This window comes from Rhinolophus sinicus, linkage group LG17 (assembly GCF_036562045.2).
Source record: "Rhinolophus sinicus isolate RSC01 linkage group LG17, ASM3656204v1, whole genome shotgun sequence".
NCBI classification, from domain to species: Eukaryota; Metazoa; Chordata; class Mammalia; order Chiroptera; family Rhinolophidae; genus Rhinolophus; species Rhinolophus sinicus.
Window position 1 is genome coordinate 11,404,434 of NC_133766.1, and position 21,195 is coordinate 11,425,628.

The following is a 21,195-nucleotide window of genomic DNA, read 5'->3' on the forward strand; positions in this document are numbered from 1 at the left end:
CTAGTTACGAGTCGGGTGGCCAGGAGGAAAAATGGAAGCATATGCTGAAAAGGACCCTGCACTGTTTTATAAGGTCTTATCTTAAGTCTCTTTATCGTCTTTCAGCAAGGTGGGGTAGGAGGTTCTGTCTTCAATAGTGAGAAATAGGCCACATCCTTACAGAGTTCAGGGGAATGAAAGTTCAAAGTGCAGCTATGCAGAGATATCGCTATCACAGATCTCAGGGTCACATTCTTTTCTCATTAAAGCCCCAACTTTGGCTCAAGAGACTCCCCTCGGCTGAGAACTCAGCCCTCGGCGCTTTCCACGATTGCAATTAAGTCCCGAGCTTCAGCTGTTTCTGCCCCCACCTCATCCTAGCTGCAGGAGTTAAGACCTTCTGACTCCCACACTTTGCTTCACATTTTTAACCAATAAATCTGAGCCTGTAATTCTCTCTTCAACTACCCATCCAATTCCAGACACCTTATAGTTATCTCCCCCACACACCGTTCAAACGCTGAGACATTGCACCAAATAGCACGTCTTCTTCTACCTGAATCCCCCAGCTCATTGTACATAGAAATCTTAGCAATCGCATGTGTAGCATTAATTCTCCACCTACCTCCAGGTGTTGGGTTCCCCACTGCCAGCCAGTCAGCAAGCGAGCCAATTCCAGAATTGTGTCTTCAGGGTCAGCTTCCGAAGACCACCTCTGATGCCAGTTGTCTTAAGTTGGATTCCTGAGCAGCTGGGACTGAGGTGAAAACACAGTCTCCTAAGTGATTGAAGATGTACTCCCAGAACAAGCGGAGTGAACGAAGCAGAGCAGGATAGGAGTAGAAAGCTTGAAAAAGTGTGTCGTGCGGGAGACCCTGCTCGCTGCGCCATTTGTCGTGCGGGGTCTCTGCTCCCGCTCCCCACACAAGAACGCAGGATATGGTGAGGCCAAAAAGGAACACCCACGGAGCCATAGGTAGGGGAGTCATACCACTATATTCTCTCTGGCGGCACTATACTCTCACTGGAGGCTGGATTCACACTGTCCGCAAACCGCCATCCGCGCTTGCCAGCGCAGCCGCCATCTTCTTGCTAGCCCCCGTTCTTTCTCTTCTCTCTGCTAGCACAGCCACAGCAGTTATATTAGTGGCCAATGGCTCACTGGTTACAGCTGGCGGCCAACTAGCCACAGCTGATGGCCATGCAATCACAGTTGATGGCCATTTACTACCTGAGCCAGCACCTGTCTATGTGAGGCTGAGAGCCTGCAAACTACTTTCTGGGGCTCTGCCCCCACAAAGTGGTACCTGGGGAAAATGCATGTCTGTTTGAATCCATGGTGAGGCTGCAGTTACACCACAAAACTAAACCCAACTTGAGCTGGGGGCCAGCCTTTGGTCTCATTCAGTCTGTTCCCATTCACGGAGACGTGCCCTGTGTGGTTGCAGGCGTTGCTCCTTGGGCAAGGAGACTTCTGTTTGACGGAGGGCTCATTTCAAGTGAAGGGGCAGCTGTGAATTGTTATCGAGCAACAGGAACAGCTGCCACTGTCTGTAAAGAGGAACAGGTGGGGCACTAAGCAGATCCATTGCACGAACTCTAATGAGTGCACACGAGAGGCTACGTTCTTTTCCACTGACTGTCTCCTGTGAACTTCACAGCAAGTCCAGGATGGAAGTATTGAGTGGCTCCATTTTACAGATAAGGAAAATTAACTTTGAGAGTTTAAATGACTTTCTTGTGGTTACATGATGAGGGTCTGTGTTTTCAGGCGTAATAAACTTGCAGATAAACAGGAATTCCTCAGCTTACTCGTATGTATTTTCAAAATGGGTGCACACAGCACCCATTTATGTCCCTATCTTTGGAAGCTTAAAGGAGGGTCTCTGGAGTTAGCCAATTGGATTCAAATCCTGAGTTTTAAGTGCTTTGCAATAAAACGGCCTCTTGAACATAATTGTGAATCTTATTCTCTAAATATTGTTGATCTCATATGTTGATTTGTGTGTGTGTGTATCTCCTCCATTACTCATAATACACAGTTAATTGAAACATCACATTTCCCAATTCCTCTGAATGACAGCTATTAAAAAATTACTAAGAGAGTCTCCATTCAGTAATGGAAAAGCCAGAAAAACACTCTAGATATGAGATTAATAATAATTTATTTAGCTTCTGGTTGTGTGTTAAGCACTTTATATCCATTTTCTCATTATGAAGCAAGTCCTAGCATCATATCCCATAATATAGATTAAAAAAACAAAACTGAGACTGTGAGGTTTATTAACTTGCTCCAAATCACAGAACTAGGAAGGGATGGGTCTGGGACTTGAACCCAAACCACCATCTGACATCAAAACTACCGTGGACATTAATGGGAAGATGGCACAGTGTAGACGGACAGAGATAGAAACCATCGGAGGTGCAGTTCTTGGTATGGGGACAGGAAATTTTCCACTTTTTCAACTCCTTTTCACATAAGCCAGACCTGAAAGCTGTGAAGGAGATGGAAAATTTCAAAAACCACTCCTTCTCCCAGCATATCACTGAGCAGGAGAACATTCCTGAGACAAGAAAGAATCATGAATAATGCGCTGCTAAAATAAAAAGTGTTTTTCTAGAAGCAGTGCCCTGAGCTGATGCAGGATTGAATGGTTCTGACCCCACAGCTTGAATGAAATCATCACATCAAGTTCTCTGGCCTAGAAGAGGATGAGGTTTCGTGGCAGGGGTGGCTATTTGTTACCATGGAAACCATGCCCGTCACTTGCCCTGGATGGTGGCCTCTGCAGAATGCTACTGAGGTTTCCCTTGCTTCCTCTCCGTCCTCACCACCTCCTACCCGCACTGAATAAATCACTCACTGAGCCCCTCTATGGTCTGTTTCCTGGGGCCATGCTTAGAAAGTATATGTAAGTACATTGAGTGTGTGTGCACACACACATCTAGGACAAAACATTTCTCAATAAATTCAAATACCTCACACCTCACACTATTAAAAGTAGAAAGAACTAGGGGGAGGTAATATTACTTCCCTGTTCAAAACTCTCCTTGGCTCTCTACGGCCTATGAGATTAAGAGCAAAACCTGCCTTAGATGGAAGCGTCCCACAGCATGGCCCCAGGTTCCCTTCTCAGCCACCTTTCCCGTGAAACCCCACCTCTCACTCGTCAGATCTGCATTTGCTCACCTGTGTGTTCCTCTCATGCGCCTCTCTCTACTGGTCTGTCCCTCAGTTTTGCCAAAATTTTATCCCTCACGTGAGTCTCAGAGAGCATGGAAATTCTATGCAAATCAAACTACAGGAAAGTATAGAAATGGTGAGTATTCCATTCCTTCCATGTATCTTATCATTTGTTGTGGATGAAACTCCAATTTAAAAATGTTCCTTAATGTTATCAAACCATCTATTTTAAGTGCACGATTTGATGGCTTTTCTCAAAGTGCGCATACCTATGTAACTACCTCCCAGATCAAGCAATATAATATTATAAATTCTCAAGTAGCCTCCTCCATGACCATCCTAAAGGTTATCTGCTTCTCCAAAGGTAGCTACCAGTCTGATATCTAATATCATAGATTACTTTTTCATTCTTTAAAACTTTATGTAAGTAGAATCCTACAGTATGTATTCTTTTGTGTATGACTTCTTTTGATCAATATTATGTTTGTGATATTTATTCATATTTATTACGGCATGTAGCAGTCATTTGTTCTTTGTCCTTTCTTTATAGCATCCAGTCATTAGTATTTCGTGATTTGTTTATCCATTGTACTATATTGATAGGCATTTGAATTGTTGCCAGTGGGCTAATCAGGATCTCTGCTGGGAACTTCCTCAGCTGAGTCACATGCATTTGGTCAGTCTGTGGCGCAGACAGTAGACATACAGTGTGGCTGCAGAGTTTGGTACAGTGTACCGAGATGTGGACATACACTCATCTTTCTCCTTCAACCACCCCCTCTCTCCAAGGCTATCATGACTTGGTCTGAGAACTTTCTTGAAGGTAGGACTACAGAATTACAAGAGTTAGTTACCAAAAATGTCTCATGGAAGTTATGTTAATAGGCCCTTAAAAACGGCCATATGGACTACCTGCCGATTTTTTTCCATCCAATTTTAATCAGGTGTTCAGGAATTTGATTCGATTTCACTCTATACTTCTCAATGCACAACTAAATTTGAAGCTTTAAGGAAAAGAAAAATTCATGTAAGACCTAGAAAGTCAAGCATTTATGTTGAAATTGAAACTTTTCATAATACAAATCAATAATCATGATTTTTACAACTTCTCCAATCTGAACCAAAATGGACAAGATTTTAGTCAGTTTGATTATTTAATATTGATTTCAGGCAATTAATTTCATTGACCCTCTTTTGACTATTGATAAAATTCACTATGTATTTATGGAAAATGTCCATTTTATTACCTTAAAATATTTTTACATAACAAATAGTTTTTAAAATTTTTACTCAGCAAATTGCAATTCATTGTGAAAATTGCAGCATACCTTCTTTCAGTCTGTCTCTTTCCCCCACTGTTCAGGTTCTGGTACCAGCTTCTGCATTTCCATTTGTTTCCACATTAGCATTGTGCCTTCATTTTAAATGTAAAAATTTGTCCATACTTCTTTTTAACCTGAAAAAATAATTTAATGCATTATAATAAAAATAATATGTGTTTCAATTTAGTTACCAATTACAATTTATATACCACCATAACCCATGCTGTCTGCATAAAATATTCAAATAAATGCATTAAGTGACATTGGTGCTTAGGAAAAAGTCATTCAAACTGGATCAAAGGTTGGCACCAACCAGATCAGTGATGTGTTCACATGTACTAGAAATGATACGCATGCCTGACACACACACTATACTACAATAATAATATCTGAGACAATATGTTAGTTAGAGTGAAATAGGAGCCTACCAAAACAATAAAGCCATGTTTAATGGGGAAATATTGTACACTGCTGCAGTTTTAAAATTAAAATTAAATAAGTTTAAAAATGTAGTTCCTCAGTTGTACATTTCAAGTGTTTAACGACCGCATGTGGCTAGGAGGAAGGCAATCTCTGCCTCCTCACAGCTGGCTGGCCAACTGCCCATCTTGTTATCTCTCTCTCTCTCCTTCTGATCACCTAAGTGAGTTAGTTAAATTAGGGATTCCCTCTTCACAACATGTCCTGCCATCTTGCGCTATCTTCTGTTTTTCTCATTCATGCGCTGGTTTAGACTGAATATTCATGCCATCCCCCCAAAATTCCTATGTTGGAACCTAATCTTGATGGGAAGGTACTTGGAGGTGGGGCCCTTGGAAGGGTATTAGATCCCGAGGGGGGAGGGCTCATGAATGGGATTAGTACCCTTATTAAAGAGACCACGAAGAGCTCCCTCGTGCCATGTGAGGGCACAGTCAGAGAAGTCTGCCTATGCACAAGGAAGTGGGCCTTCACCAGACATCAAATCTGCTGGCTCCTTGATCTGGGACTTCCCAACCTCCGGAACTGTGAGAAATGAATGTTTGTTGTTCATAAGCCACTCAGTCAATGGTAATCTACTGTAGTAGCCCCAACAGACGAAAACATATACCTAAGTGCAAATCCTTGGCTTGGTCTCCAACAGCACGCCATTGACTAGAAATCAGCAAGATCCCAAGATTTTTATTAGGATTTAGGGAAAGAACAGAGCTGTAGTGGTGGTTAGGATTCGCTGCCTCTCCCTACCTAGGCTTACCAGGACACTGCGCTACATAATATTTAGTCAGGAAACTCTGATGCAAGTGAAAAAATCCAATGTATAGTATTTGGGGGGAAAAAGCAATTTATTGGCTCATATAGTCAAACTATGGTAAGGGCAGGAAGGTAGCTATTCTACCTTTGGGGAAGGTGACAGCTGAATAAATTTGCCAACTTGACTTTAGAGTTGCTCTATTACTAAATCATTCTCTCCAGCTTCTACTTATCTCCAACCCCATCATTGAAAATTAACACTCTCCCTGGCGTGTCCTGAAATACAGAAATGTGTTTATTTTGTAATTAGAAATAGACTTAATGGAGACATGATTGCTCTCTTTAAATATCGGAAGGGCTGTCATTTCTAAGATGAACTTTTCCTATATCTCCCTCAGGCAAAAGTAAGACTTATAAGTAGACTTAACTATAGGCCAATTTGGGGTTCACTCTAGGAAAAGCATTTTTAATAACAAGAGCAGTCAGATGGTAGAATGGAATGCCTAATAAATACGTGACATGTCTATTATTCCAATTACCTGAAGTGTCTAGGAAAAGGTCAGGTGACCATCTGTATGAATGTCTTGTACTAAGTTGGTGATTGAAGAAGACGAGTTCCAAGATTCCTGTTTTCTGTTTCTAAGAATCTGTAAACTAAAAAAAAGTCAAGTGGCCCTTTATCAAAATTTTGACCTGGAGATACTTAAACCTAAGTACTTTAAATCAGACTTTCATTGATCGAGACAATTGTCTACATACCTATTATATCAGATGGGGTGTCAGAGTCAAAGGTTTGCAACTTACAGGTATCTTTCCTACTATCAATCAGCTTGCTCTGTGTTTATGAGATCCAACAAAGATGGAATCCCACCAAACTGTTTCTGTCATTTTATTCATCAGCTGACTATCTATTAAATGCATGTTCCAGGCATTGGTCTAAACATAGGAGACAAGAGACTCAAAATACTCACAATATCAGGGTACCTTTGGGAATTAGGGAGCTCAGTATACTGCTCACAGGAAAACCTGTGTGCGTGATTGCAAAGTTCTACAGATGGCCTTAAGTTCTTTCTTGGGCCATATTCACTGTCCGTGCTTTATTCAGCTTCCTAGTTTCTCTCTAGCAAGGTGCTACAAAGAGTTTGTAGGAAGACATTGTTATCCTTCCTGACAGCGAAGGCTATACATTAGCATACCCCTCTCTTTCCAGTAATAAAGGGCCTCAAAATTGTCATGGCCCAAATTCTAGGTGAAGAAAATTAAGCTTCTTTAAAATTTGGCTTCCAGGAAAGTTTAATATGTCTGCATGATATTTGTAACTCACACTGCTTTGAAGCTGAATTTGAGATTATTCCTCTGAGTCTGTATTACAATAACTCCCCGGTTGTATTTATTATACTCAGGCAATTTGGTGATTTATTATTAAACCTCTTAGAGTTAATTATGTTTATTGCATCAGTCATCTCAGAAGGAAGCTTGGGAATTGTCTTTCTTATCCTTAATTAGAAAATCATAAAATGCAATTCTGAGGACATGGGGATTGTTTTCCTTTGCTGAATAAGACTGACCCACCAAGTTTATTAAACAAAACTCTCTCTTGGTACCAGATACAAAATTTTAACTTTGGTGTTGAAACGTAAAAGGATATTCTGTTAAATAGCACCTCAGCTTTACTCCTTAACTTCTGGTTCCTTATTTTATATTTTTAAGGCCAGAAAGGTTTTTTGTTTTTGCCTTTGCTGAAAATAGACTTTTCTTGTTAAATAACAGAATTGCCTTGTAAATGATAAATGTTCTATTAGTTTGCTAGGGCTTCTATAATCAAATACCACGAGCTGGGTGGCTTAAATGACAGAAATTGATAGTCTCACAGTTCTGGAGGCTGGGTGTTGGCAGGGTTGGTCCTTCTGAGGACTGTGAAGTGGAATCTGTTACAGGCCTCTCTCCTTAGCTTGTTGAGGGCTATCTTCTCCCTATACATGTCTGACTCTGTATCCAAATTTCCCCTTTTGAAAAGAACACTAGTCATTTTGGATTAGGACCCACCCTAATGACTTCACTTTAACTTAATTCACATCTTCAAGTAAAGGTCACATTTGGAGGGACTGGGTATTAGGACTTCAATATTATCTGTTTTCGGGGGAACACAATATAACCCATAACAAATGTCAAGAAAAATGTCCTACCATGTGAGTTACTTGTCCAGCAATGTTTATGATTTATTTTTTGAAAAGCTGGAGTTCTCTTTGCAATCAATTTTTCTTCTTTATTTTTTTCCCTGCATGTTAAGTGGAGAAGATAACATGGTCTCAAAATATATAATGTAAAACAGGTCAAAACCAGAGAGAAGCAGACAAGCACATAATCATAGTGGGAGCTTTTTATACATACCTTTTAAAGTAATTTATAGAAGAATTGGACAAAAACTTAATAAGGATATAATACTAGGTAAGAATAATCAAGACACTTGACCTACTGGATAAATCTAGAACACTCTACCCACGTACTTCAGAAAATGCTTTCTTTTCAAGCATACATGAAACAGCTAAAGAAATTGACTATAACCTGGACCAGAAAGCAAGTTTCATCAAAGTTCAAATAAATGAAATCATATAGACTAGATGGAATATATTCTTGATCCTGACGCAGTTAAGTGAGTCAATCATAAAAGAAAACCAGGAAATTTTCATATATTTGGAAATTTAGCACATATCCTAATAGCCCATGGTCAAAGAAGAAATCGTAACAGAATTGGAAAATATTTTGAATTGGACAATATGAAAATATTACATATGAAAATTTGTACAATTTAGCTAAAGAAGTCCTTAGAAGGACATTTATAGCCATAAAGGCATATAGTAGAAAAAAAGACTGAAAATTGATGAGCAAACATTCTATCCATCTAGAGAAGTTACAAAAGGACTTAAAAATAAGTATAAGTTGAAGAAATGAAAGAGTCAAAATAAGAGTAGAAATTAATGAGATGAAAAACACATATAGAATAGAATCAACAAACCCCCTCCCCCCCAAAAAAAACAATAATAATAAGGACTAATAAAGCCTCTGGTGAGACTTTCCAAGAAAAAAAAAGAAAACAAATATCCATATAAGGAATAACAAAGGAGACAATACTACGGTCCTGTACACATTAAAAATATAGGAAGAGGAGAACTTAAGCAACTCCTTCAGACGGAAATTCTTAATGTTTTACACTCCCCGCTCCCCAGTTTAGAGAAACTGCCAAAATTACTGGCTAAAATGAGTAGCTTATTAGCTAGGCCTTGAAAACCTTTACGCTATGATTTTTTTGACAGCAATAATATGGGAGCCATCTCCTAATTATTAGTGCAAATGAGGGTCACAGGAAGTTCCTACAATTACATTGTTGGGGTCCTCAAATCTCCTTTAAATTAATAGTGTCAGCTCCTTTTCCCCACTAAATGGTAATGAATTTTCCCAACAAATAGTAAAATAGACCAATTTTAAGCTTTACCATCTTTCTCTCGAGTGGAGGTGGAGTGGGTACAAGGTGCAAACAAACACGCCATTTAAAAAGCCAAATATTAGGGAAATCTAAATTAATTAGTGCTTGGATAATTCAAGTTCTTTTATTATATGGGCACAACTTGAAATATTGAACTAAGGGAGCTTAGTATTATCAAGAGCTTAGTAATTTTATGGAGAAGTTGTAATGAACGTGAACATATGTAACTCAGAAATACGCAGCTTTTGTACTGTTAAAATACATTTTAAACTTTGAGAGAATTTCCAGTTTTATCCTTGCATAAATCAGGATAATAACCAATGACTTATCACCGCAGAATATTTGGGCTCAAGAAGGCAGCACTTGTGGATCTGAATGTTCCTTACTAGACTGACATTTCCATAAAATGAAGAACACATGCTATGACAATAAGAAACATGAGTTTTCTGTTGATAAGTATTTCTGTGGAAAGCTCTGATTTAAGGTTACAGTACTTGGTGTGGCCATAAGCTGAGACATATGGAAAGTTGTAGGCACAGGTGTGACTTGTCTTGTGCTCCATGTATGGGAATTGCAATCCACCAGAGACATAAAAACTTCATGTATGTTTTGCTTTTCGCAAAAAGCGAAAGGCACAGACACATTGAAAGAATAATAGAGCAAACACATGTGTCTGCCACACAGAATTAACCAATATTAACAGTTAGTCATATTTTCCTCAGATCTCTTGATCTCTTTTGATGGGACGGGTAAAGTCACAAGACTTGACAAATTAATTTTAAACTCCATATCATCTCTTTTCTGGTGCTCATCTCTCTCTCTCTCCCCAGAGGACAGCACTATTGTGAATTTGTTGTCTGCTCAGTGCTTTTGTTTTTAGGACAGATTGAAATATCCATAAAAAATACGTAGCGTTTAGTAGTGACCTTGTTGTTCTGCAACGCACTTTTTTCACTCAACATTTTCTAAAGCTATCCATGTAGCTACTTATAGCTCTATTTCATTCGTTTTAAATGCTATGTATTATCCCATCCTATGAATAAAACACAGTTTATTTATATTTTCTCTTACCGAGGAGCATTTAGAATGTTTCCAAATTTTTGCTATTACAAATCATGCTGCAGTTAATATTCTTATATATCATATATATACATACATAGCTCTCTCTCTCTCTCTCTGTTTCTCTCTCTCTCTCTGTCTCTCTCTCTCTCTCTCTCTCTCTCTCTCTCTCTATATATATATATATATATATACATATATATATATATACATATACATACATACATATATATATATATCTTCTTATGCATATTTATTTATAAATTGTATAAATGTCCTGGCATAGTAATACATACAGTGTTTCCCCAAGACCTAACTGGAAAATAAGCCCTAGCATGATTTTTCAGGATGACATCCCCTGAACATAAGCCCTAATGCGTTTTTTGGAGCAAAACTTAATATAAGACCCGGTCTTATTTTCGGGGAAACACGGTACTATCCAGCATAAAATGTAACTTTTTTCTTAAAACATAAAATAAATAAATACAAAGTTCTATTATTTTCTTCCCACATTCCATTTGAATTGCTAGGTTATAGAATATAGACATGGCCATCTTATATTACCATCATATTAATATTATAATTTAAAATTAATATTATCATTTATCAATATAATCTACATTATTATTGTATTACTCTCCAAAGAACTGTACTAATTTGCATTCCTTCTAGCAGATTATGAGTATTTCCATTTGCCTACAACCTTACTAACACTCAATACAAAAAGTGCTTTAGACGTTTTATTTTGAAAACAGTTTCAAACCCGCAGAAAGCGTGCCAGAACAGTATAATATAATGACCTCCTGTGTAAGCATCACCTAGATTTGCTAATTATTAACAATTTGCTACATTTGCTTTCTCGCTCTTCTCTCGTCCCTCCCTCTTTCCCTTCATATGTGTTTATATCTTATTTACATAATTTTTTTCCTGAACCATTTGAAAGTAAGTTGCAGTCAGTATTCCCGTATGTAGTTCCCAAGAGCAAAGATCTTCTCCTATGGAACCACGGTACAATTATCAAATTCAGGCACTTAACACTGATAGAGACCATAAAATGTTTTTTGGTCAAAACATTTAAGTCCTACTTTCTTAACAACTGTTAAGCATATAATACAGTATTGTTAACTATAGTCACCATGCTGTACAATTAGATCCCCAGAACTTACTCATTTTACAGCTGGAAGTTTGAACCCTTTCACCAACATCTCCCAAATTCCCCTACCCATCAGCCCCTGGTAACGAAAATTCTACTCCCTGTTTCTATTATTTCAACTTTTGTAGATTCCACATATACTTGGCTGTATATATTTTAAACCACCACAATTGTGAAAAATAAAAATTAAGCAACCATTATTTCTAAACCAAAAAGTGGGAGATTTGCTGCACATTCCCCGAGTGGCAGACATGCGCCTATTTCTTAGACGGGCCTCAGAGACACTTGCTTAGCAATAATAGACAATAGCCATGATCTATTCATCTTACCTGTTTTCCTGGAAAGGAAAATTGTCGCAAACCCCATGTGGGAATATTTTTCAAGGGTTTCCCATAACAGATTGTTGTAAGGATTAATCGGGATAATAAAAAGTGCTCATGAAATGGTGACTGTTATATGGTCACCAAGCCTTATTGACTCCACCTTGTAAATCTCAGGCATCTCCTCATGTTATCTGCTATCCCCACTTGTCCTTGACTTTATCGAAGCTACCCCGTAGGACCCCTGCTTCTCTCCTTTCCTCTACATCTTTGCTTTATGGGACAGGTGTGCTTTTCTGTAAATCTCTATTAGAAGCATCATTCATTCACTGAGCCAATCCACTGAGTGACGGATGCTCCTGAGATGGCGAAACTCTGAGCCAATTTGACTGAGGATGTAGGAGTGGTTAAGGAGAAAACAAGGAAGAGAGAGATATAAAAATATTATCCAGCCATAACGGAATTTTAATTTTTCTGTCATGGTTTTACGCAGAAAGGAGAGGGCAACTGATGTTAAAAATGAGCTTCCCTCTCAATTTTAAAAACATACCCTTTTCTGGTCTGATGAAAGCCTGAGTCATTCCATCTTTGGCGATATTTTCATGGGTCATTGAATTTGTAGTTTACAGTGTAGTTCTGAGTCTAGCAATGACATCTGCTTGAGGATTCTAGCAATTAAACTGATACTATACACAAAATTTTCTTCCAAGCAAGAAGTTTTAAGGCCTCATTGGAAGTCCTGGGTGATCTATTGAGTTCAGGTCAAGGGTAATATAGCTATTCAATGTGCATGCATTTTGATCATAAAATGTTGTGTAAATGTGGAGTGCCAAGATTCATTGCCAATATTTTTCTGTGTACAGAATAGTCACAAAGAGCTTCTTCAGTCAGCGAGATAAAACACTCCTGGGCCTTCAAGGAACCATCATTCTTTTAGCTCGAATCCCTTCCTCCTGGCCACCTTATTGACCTTGGTTTTTCTAAGGAGCGATTAATAGATGCCAACCCAAGCTCTGCCAAACCCATTCTTAGGTAATTCATAGGTCGTCTTCCCTGACTCGTGCCATAATGTCTGCTATGCTGTGTTTCAACCTTTATCTTCTCTTGAATTTATGGTCACTCCCATTTAAAATGCCTGTCACCAAGAATTTCAGAGTCCTCGCCTATGCCAAACAGAGGCAGTTAGTCTTGTGGTTAAGAACAGAGTCTCAGGAGCCACTAAATGGCTAAGTGTCAAATCAATATTATGCTGCTTTCCAGCTATGATATTTGGGGCCATAGAACTTGTTTGTCTCTTGATTTACTCGTCTTAAAAATGGGGATAGTAATCACCATAGTTCATATACGTGAAACACTTAACCCAGTTCCTGGCAACCTGAGTACTAGGCACATATTAGTTATTACCGTTGTTATCTAAAGGATATGGTCACGATGATTGTGGCTCTGGTCCACATCAGGAAAATGTATAGTAAATGGAAACTTATAAAATGAACATTTAAAAATATGAACATTTTTACTGTGTATCCACAGATTCACTTTGGCAAACCAAACTGTGGAAAGGGCACTAGTCCAGAGAGAAGCTTTAAATTCCAGCAGGAAGAAGGCCCTGCTTTGATTTTTAAGGACACAGGAGGGAAATAAGATTGTCTACTGTGATATGAACTAGGCTTATAGAAAACTAGAAAAGGAGCTCAGCATCATTGGGGCAATGATCTGAGCCAGAATAGCCTGTATTCTAGCATTGATTCTTCTGCAAACAGAGGATGCAACTGCCTCCACTTTGGACGGACAGACTATTGGGCAGAATTTGTGCTAAGCTGCCTTGGAGCTGGTTGGCTTCTCTTATGTATTGGCTTCTGTACTCCATGCATTGTTACTTTCCAGTTGTGCACCACTGTCTGGTCCAGTGACAGGTAACTACAGTAAAGGGACTGCATTCCCCGGTAATAGCTACTCAGCATGATCCTTACAATGGATGTCAGAAAAGCCTGGTTGGGAGAATTTTCCTTCAGATGTGATTTGATTGTGTGATAGGCAGTAAAGGATTAGTAAACCTCATTTCAGCCTATTCAGCATATTACATCACATCCCTTTACATTCCAGAAACACAGTATGCGCCTCCAAAGATACCTGGCACAAGCTAATCTAGTGTTTCTGCCTATTAGCAAAAAGTATACTCACCCACTCCTCAAAGGTATGCCCACCTGGAAACCATACTAGAAACAACATTTCATCTGCAGAAATCAGATTATGGGACCGCATCAAATCCTGCTCGCTAGTTTGAGTCCACTGTATCCAAGTCAGAAGATATTCCAGTAGTTTAAGCCTATTTTCAGTCTTGTTCTGCTGTGATCTTATCCAGATAGCCTGTTTCTCTTTCTTATATTATCTGTTGACTCAGTGATAAACTTTAATCATCACCAATAGATTAGTTATATAGGTGATCCCAATTTGGCTGTGGATCAGAACACATGGAAAGCTTTAAACATTAGATTCTAAGACGTACTGTATCAATATTCAAGACTAGAATTTAGCAAGTTGGTTAACAAACAGCCCCGGTAATTTTACATGGCCATTTTATGAACTGGATTGGGGAACAACTGCCTTAAAAAATTATGGAGCCAAACTAAAATGTTTAATTAGTAAAATTGTACTAACAACCATCTTTTAAAAAGAGAATACAGGATTTCTGGTCAGGATGGTAGGGTAGGTAAACATCGTGCTCACCTCCTCTCAGGACCACATCGGTTAGAACTAAACCCCAGAACAACCATTATTGAGAATCAGCTGAAGTCTAGCTGGACCAAAGCCCTACAACAACAGGCATACAGAAGAAGCCACCTCAAGACTGGTTGGTGGCCAGCTCTGATTGTTTTGTGGCTCATGCCAGGTAGCCCCAGGCAGGGAACAGACTGCTGCTGACCTTGACCGGCAGCGGGTCCCCTCCCAGGAGGCCCCTGGGCTTGCAGGCCCAGTGGCCAACTTCAGACTAGGCTGTAACATCACCTGGCCACCTTCAAGGATGACACACCCAAAGGGCAAACTGGGGAGACAGCAGAGATATGCTCTGTAGGGTCAGCCCCTGCACAGCAGCTCCTCCACTGTAGTTATAGCCAGTCCTCACAACCAATCAGCTTGAGGGTCAATACCTCCCATCGCAAAGAGCAATCAAGTCTCAACTACAGCAGGAGGGCACACACAACCCAAACAAGGGACACACCTCGAGCACCCGGCTCTGGTGACCAGGGAGACTGCACCACTGGGTCCCACAGGACACCTACCACATAAGACCCCTCTACTAAGACTGGGAGGCATAGCAGCCCAACCTAATTCAAGAAACAAACACAGGAAGGCAGCCAAAATGGGGAGACAAAGAAACATGTCCCAAATCAAAGAACAGAACAAAGCTTCAAAGTAAGAACTAAACAAAACAGAGACAAGCACTCTACCAGATGCAGTTCCAAACACTGGTTATAAGGATGCTCAGGGATCTCAGGGAGAACTTCAACAAAGAGATAGAAAACATAAAAATGGACATAGAAAACATAAAAAGAACCAATCAGAAATAAAGACTACAATAACGGAAATGAAGAACACATTAGAGGGAATCAACAGATTAGACGAAGCTGAGGACTGAATCAGTGATTTAGAAGATAAAGTAGCAGAAAACACCCAATCAAGACAGCAAAAAGGAAAAAAAATCCAAAAAAATTAGAGTTTTTTTGGAGAGTTTAAGGAACTTCTGGGACAACATGAAGCACACCAAAATTCGCATCATAGAGGTACCAGAAGGAGAAGAGAAACAGCAAGGAATTGAAAACCTATTTGAAGAAATAATGACTTAAAACTTCCCTAACCTGGTGAAGGAAATAGATATACAAGTCCAGGAAGTGCTGAAAGTCCCAAATGAAATGAACCCAAAGCGGCCCACACCAAGACTCATCATAAACTATCATTTAGACTCGAAGGGCAGATAAAGTTTTCCAGACAAGGAAAAGTTAAAGGTGTTCGTCACCACCAAACCAGTATTACAAGGAATATTAGAGGAACTACTTTAAGACAAAAACCACGAATAATAAAATGGCAATAACCACATATCTATCAGCAATTACTTTAAATGTAAGTGAATCAAATGCTATAATCAAAAGATAGCGTGGCTGAATTAATTAAAAAAAACGAGACCCTTACGTATGCTGCCTACAACAGACTCACTTCAGATTAAAAGACACACACAGACTAAAAGTAAAGGGATGGGGAAAAGATATTTCATGAAAATGGAAAAAAAAAAACAAAAAAAATAAAGCTGCAGTAGCAATACTTATACCAGACAAAATAAACTTTAAAGACTATAACAAGCGAATAAGAAGGACCCAGTAATCCCACTTTTAGGTATTTATCCAAAGAAACCCAAAATTCTACTCTGAGGGGATGTGTGCATCCATATGTTCTTTGCAGTATTGTTTACAATGGCCAAGATGTGAAGGCAGCCTAGGTGTCTGTCGATCAATAATGGATAAAGAGGAGGTGGTACGTATATACAATGGAATATTGCTCAGCCAGGGAAGGGGCTGGGTTTTCACCATCTCCGGAAGCATAGACAGACCTGGAGGGTATTGTGCTGAGTGAAGTATGTCAGACAGAGAAAGACAGACGCAATGTAGTTTCATTTATATGTGGAATCTGAGAACAAAGTTAACAAACAAAACGAAACAAACTCATAAATACAGATACTATTTTGATGGTTGCAAGACGGGAGGGAGGTTGGGAATAGGTGAAAAATTGGAAGGGATTAAGAAGTAAGTACAAATTGGTTGTTACAAAGTAGTCATGGGGTTGTCGAGTGTAGCATTAGGAATATAGTCAAGAATACCATAATAACTATGTATGGTGTCAGATGGGTACTAGATTTATTGAGGTGATAGATGGGTAAGGGGTTGGGGGACAGGGTGAAAAAATGAAGGCATTAAGAAGTACAAATTGGTAGTTACAAAACAGTCACAGGAACGTAAATTAAAGCATAGGGAACATAATCAATAATATGGTAATAACTAAGTATAGTGCCAGGTGGATACTAGACTAGCCAGGGGTATCAATTCTTAAATTATATAATGTCTAACCACTATCTGTACACCTGAAACTCATATAAAATAATATTGAATGCCAATTGTAATTGAAAAATTTAAAAGGGTGGGGAATATGAAGGGTCCAAATTTCCAGGTATAAAACAAATAAGTCAAGGGGATGTAATGTACAACATGGGGAATATAGTCAATATTGTGATAGCATAATACGGTGTCAGATGGTTGCTGGACTTACGGTGATCACTTCTTTAGATACATAAATGTTGAATAACTATTATGTATACCTGAAACTAATATACGTTAGTTATATTTTAATTAAAATCTTTAAAGAAAAAAGAGAACACAAAGTAAAGGGATAATAACTTCAGTCTTCAAATATTTCACTGATTGCTCAGAAATAAATATACTAACCTTTCCTCCGTTCAGAGTCACAGGTTACGGTTGATTTTTATGACTTCTCTACCACTTTAGTACCTTTGCATTCAGCCAAAGTAGGATGACTCCAACTTTGATTACTCCATTATTATCATTCCTATGTTGGCCATACAGACACAGAAGCTGAAATCAAGATCATAGCACAGATAAATGATGGGGATGGACTAAGAACCCAACCCCTTGGTTCTCGTGCCAGACCGAGAACCAGCTAGCTCTGGTGTTTGAACATGCAGAGGTAGCTAAGGGACTTCACACATAAGACCTCCGGGTATGCAGTCAGAGCTCTTTACTAAGGTGACTTTGTCAAATGAGGCATGATGACGTATATTCGTTCTCTTTGGCCCCCATGTGCCAACCATAAGTATGCTACTTAGCATACCCTGGGTCCAAATAGAGTGGGACCCAAGCGAAATTCAGATTTGGCACACTTTGGTGGCAATTTTAGGAATATACTAAAGATATCTTCAAAAGGAGAGTACCATCCATTCTTGTGGAATGTCTTCTTTGACTTTAGTAAGATTAGAAGTGCCGCTTGCCCCTGTGCGTCAAGAGAATTCTGTGAAGTCCTGGATTCCTCACAGTTAAGGGCCAGAGCTAAGAACTACTGAGTTTAAACTATTAATATATAAAATCAATACATCTTGAAGAATGTCTGTTGGTGATGCAAATTTTGAATAACCTCATTAAAGAATAACTATGAGTCATATAGGTTTTCAAACCTGGTTTTAATGACTTTAAACATAGGCAAGCCAATAGGCACTTGGGCAAGGGGTATTTTATACAGAGGGTGCCAAAAAAATGTGTACAAATTTTAAGAAAGGAAAACTGTATTAATATTGTAATATTCAATATATACCGATAGCAAAAGATGGATACAAGTCACATTTGACTTCTGCAAGTACAAGAGGTGCTCAAAGCGGTGACCATCATCACTCAGGCACTTCTGATTATGGCGAACTATTGCTTAGGTAACATTAACCAAAGTGTCCACTTGTACATTTTTTGGCACCCCCTACCCACCCCACCCCCCAGTATTATTTGCTTCAATTGGAGCTAATGATCCTGGCAAATTTAAATGAAACTAAAAGGTTTCCTGAATGATGGTCAGTCCCTTATGGAGAAATTTTATATATCTCTCTGTAAGTAGGCAGATTCCTCTGTAAATATTACCTGCGATTTAAGCTTCCAGGGTGGGAACAGGTACAAAGGTGGCCAGAGAAAAGGCACGTGTGAATTTTGTAGGTAAGACTGGTTAGATCCAGTTACTAAGTTGCACTGTAAAGAGGAGTGGACTTCTTTAACAGATGCTAAGGTTGTTCTGAACTTCCGGAATAGCTAGTTTCTAAACATAGGACACAACCCTCTCACCCTTAAGATAAAGGTCTTCTCTACTTCAAAACCAAGATTCCTAAAGACGTTCCTGAGGGTAAAGTAATTTCAGTAGGAAAGAGAAACTCTGGCTGGGTTTGAGTCACCCCCAGGAAGGATTTGTTGCTTGGAAGAGTTTTTCATAGAGACCACTTCTGGGGTTCCTTTATTCATGTAGACACCTTTCTCTAATGAGACCATTTCTTGACGCCGTCTTCTCAGTATTTGCATATGGCGTTGGGGGCAGGACAGGGCAATCTTTGCCCTCACTGTACCCTGGGAGCCCTGCCCAGTGTCCAGCACATAATTCTATAATTTATGGTTGATTGAAATGCCCCAACCAACGAACTCAACTCTTGACCAGCTCTCACTACGTTTTCTTATCCTTTTCCAATATGACCTCTGAGATGCAAAAGAAAGACTGATAGGAAAACGCACACGTGGTGCTAGCCCTCCAGTGACTTTTTACACAGAGATCAAACACATAAATCAAATGGGTCACCCCATGGCCGGTGACCCACTTGGAGGACAGGCTGACCAGGGCGCTAGGTGCACGGCAATACCACGTGAGTCGGCTTGTCCACGGAGGAGGGTTGCAAGCAATGAGGTCGACAGTGCCTGGGTCTTCCCCAAGTTCCGAATGGAGCTCTCACTCGTCAGAGGAGGAGGGGATGGGCTCCTTCTTGCAGGTGCCATGTTTGGCGCGGTGCCGCTGGAGGTGATTGGACCGGGTGAAGGCCTGGCCGCAGTCGTCGCACTGGTAGGGCCTCTCCCCGTTATGCACGCGAATGTGCTGGGCCAGCTCTGAGGCGATGCGGAAGGCCCTGCCGCACTGGGCACAGAGAAAGCCCTTCTCCCCAGAGTGGACCTGCTGGTGGCGCTTCAGGGTGGAGGAGCGCGCAAAGGCCTGGCCACACTGTGCGCAGGGAAAGGGCCTCTCGCCAGTGTGGATGCGCTGATGGCGCGCCAGGCGCGAGGGCTGCGCGAAGGCCACGCCGCAGTCGGCGCACTTGAAGGGCCTCTGGCCGCTGTGCAGCGTCTGGTGCTCCAGCAGGTTGGAGGACTTGGTGAAGCACTTGCCGCAGGTAGGGCAGCGGAAGGGCCGCTCGCCGGAGTGCACACGCTGGTGCTCCAGCATCCGGCTGGCCACCGCGAACTCCCGGTCGCAGGCGGGGCAGCGGAAGGGCCGCTCGCCCAGGTGCGCGCGCTGGTGGCGCAGCAGCGACAGAGGCTTGTTGAAGGTCAGGCTGCACTGGGCGCACCGGAAGGGCTTGTGGTCGCCGTGCATGTTGCGCTGGTGTTTGCGCAGATCGGAAGAGCGCACGAAGGCCTTCCCGCAATCTGGGCATGGGTAGGGCTTCTCGCCAGTGTGGGTGCGGATGTGCTTGCGGTGGTCGGAGGACCAGGTGTAGGCCTTGTCGCAGAAGGGGCACTGGTAGGGCCGCTCCCCTGTGTGCAGGCGCCGGTGCTGCTGGAGCGTGCCCCGGTGGGAGTAGGCCTTCCCGCACACCTCGCATGGGAACGGCTTGGCACCTGGTGTCTGTGCGGAGCTCAGCGGGCTACTGGGCTTCTGGAAGGCCCGCCCACCCCTCAGGCACTTGTAGGGACGTGCTGCCCCCTGCCCGCCCGCGCCCACCAGGCTCTGGCCCTTCGGGCCAGTCCCAGGCTTGGGGACACACAAAGGAGAGGCGTTGTCGCGGGACGTGTCTACACCACTTTGTGTACAGAAGGACCTCCCAGGACCAGGGAAGCTGTAGGGGACACCCAAGGCTGCCTCCAAGTTTGTCCTCAAGTCTCCACCATCACCTGCAGGTAATGAGTCCCTGGGAAATTGCATCTGATCTAACAACTTATGTGAGAGGCCAGCGGGAAGGGCACCCGGAGCTGTCGGTGCTCCGGGGGAGTCCTGGGTCAGAGTGGTCTTGGATTCACCTCTTCCCTCGCTGGCCCTCTTCCCAGGCATCGCCATAGGTTTCTTCCCCACGTCCCTGGTACTAAAGGAGTCAGAGAAATCTTCTTCCTCCTGGCAGGGTGGCTGCCGCCCTGGCCCGTCATCATGGTCCTGAGCCACTTGGAAGCTGCCCCTTGGATGGGCCTGGCGCTCAGGGCCACCAGTGCCCCTTTCGTCTTCTGCCTCCCCACCATCCTCATCTTCACTTTCTAAAGCCATGGTCATCTTCAGAGGCTCCTCAGGAAAGCTGGAGAGAGAAGACACCTCACCCCACCTGTCCTGGGGGTCCACCTGTGCCATGACGTTCAGGCACCTGTACCCTTGCTCCTTGTAGACAGAACGTCTGCTTGGCCCAGGAGACCTGCAAAAAGGAAAGTGTGGAGAGGAAATAACAAAGGATGTGACAGGTTCTCACTACAGATTTGGTTCCAGCTGGTAGCCACGCCCTCCACACTGCTGTGCCTCAGTGTGCCAAGAGGGGCTGGGCCCCACTGAAAAATGCATGCAGGCAGCCTCAATCCCTTCAGAGGTCCCACTTGTTAGAAGAGCCAAGAGACAATGCTGTCAGGGATGGCAAGGGCGGGACACTTGCTAAGTGCCAGCTGTGCCCTACCCTGTCCAGGGGCTCA

The 21,195-nt window shown here is 41.5% G+C and overlaps 1 protein-coding gene and 1 long non-coding RNA gene across 2 annotated transcripts; both read right to left on the reverse strand.

Moving 5' to 3' along the window:
* Positions 1-611: 611 nt before the first annotated feature.
* On the reverse strand, positions 612-8,031 carry LOC141569336 (uncharacterized). Its single transcript, XR_012492864.1, has 3 exons — positions 7,902-8,031; positions 4,492-4,619; positions 612-736 (listed from the first exon to the last, which is right to left on the reverse strand). It is a non-coding gene; the product is annotated as an uncharacterized LOC141569336 (long non-coding RNA).
* Positions 8,032-17,975: 9,944 nt separating this feature from the next.
* On the reverse strand, positions 17,976-20,924 carry ZNF648 (zinc finger protein 648). The gene has a single exon (XM_019727417.2). The coding sequence runs from the start codon at positions 20,864-20,866 to the stop codon at positions 19,265-19,267; it is 1,602 nt and encodes a 533-aa protein (XP_019582976.2). The 5' UTR covers positions 20,867-20,924; the 3' UTR covers positions 17,976-19,264.
* Between the last annotated feature and the right edge of the window lie 271 nt (positions 20,925-21,195).

Excerpts from the sequence above, each read along its gene's own strand:
- ZNF648 (XM_019727417.2), bottom strand. The coding sequence starts at position 20,866 with ATGGCACAGGTGGACCCCCAGGACAGGTGGGGTGAGGTGTCTTCTCTC.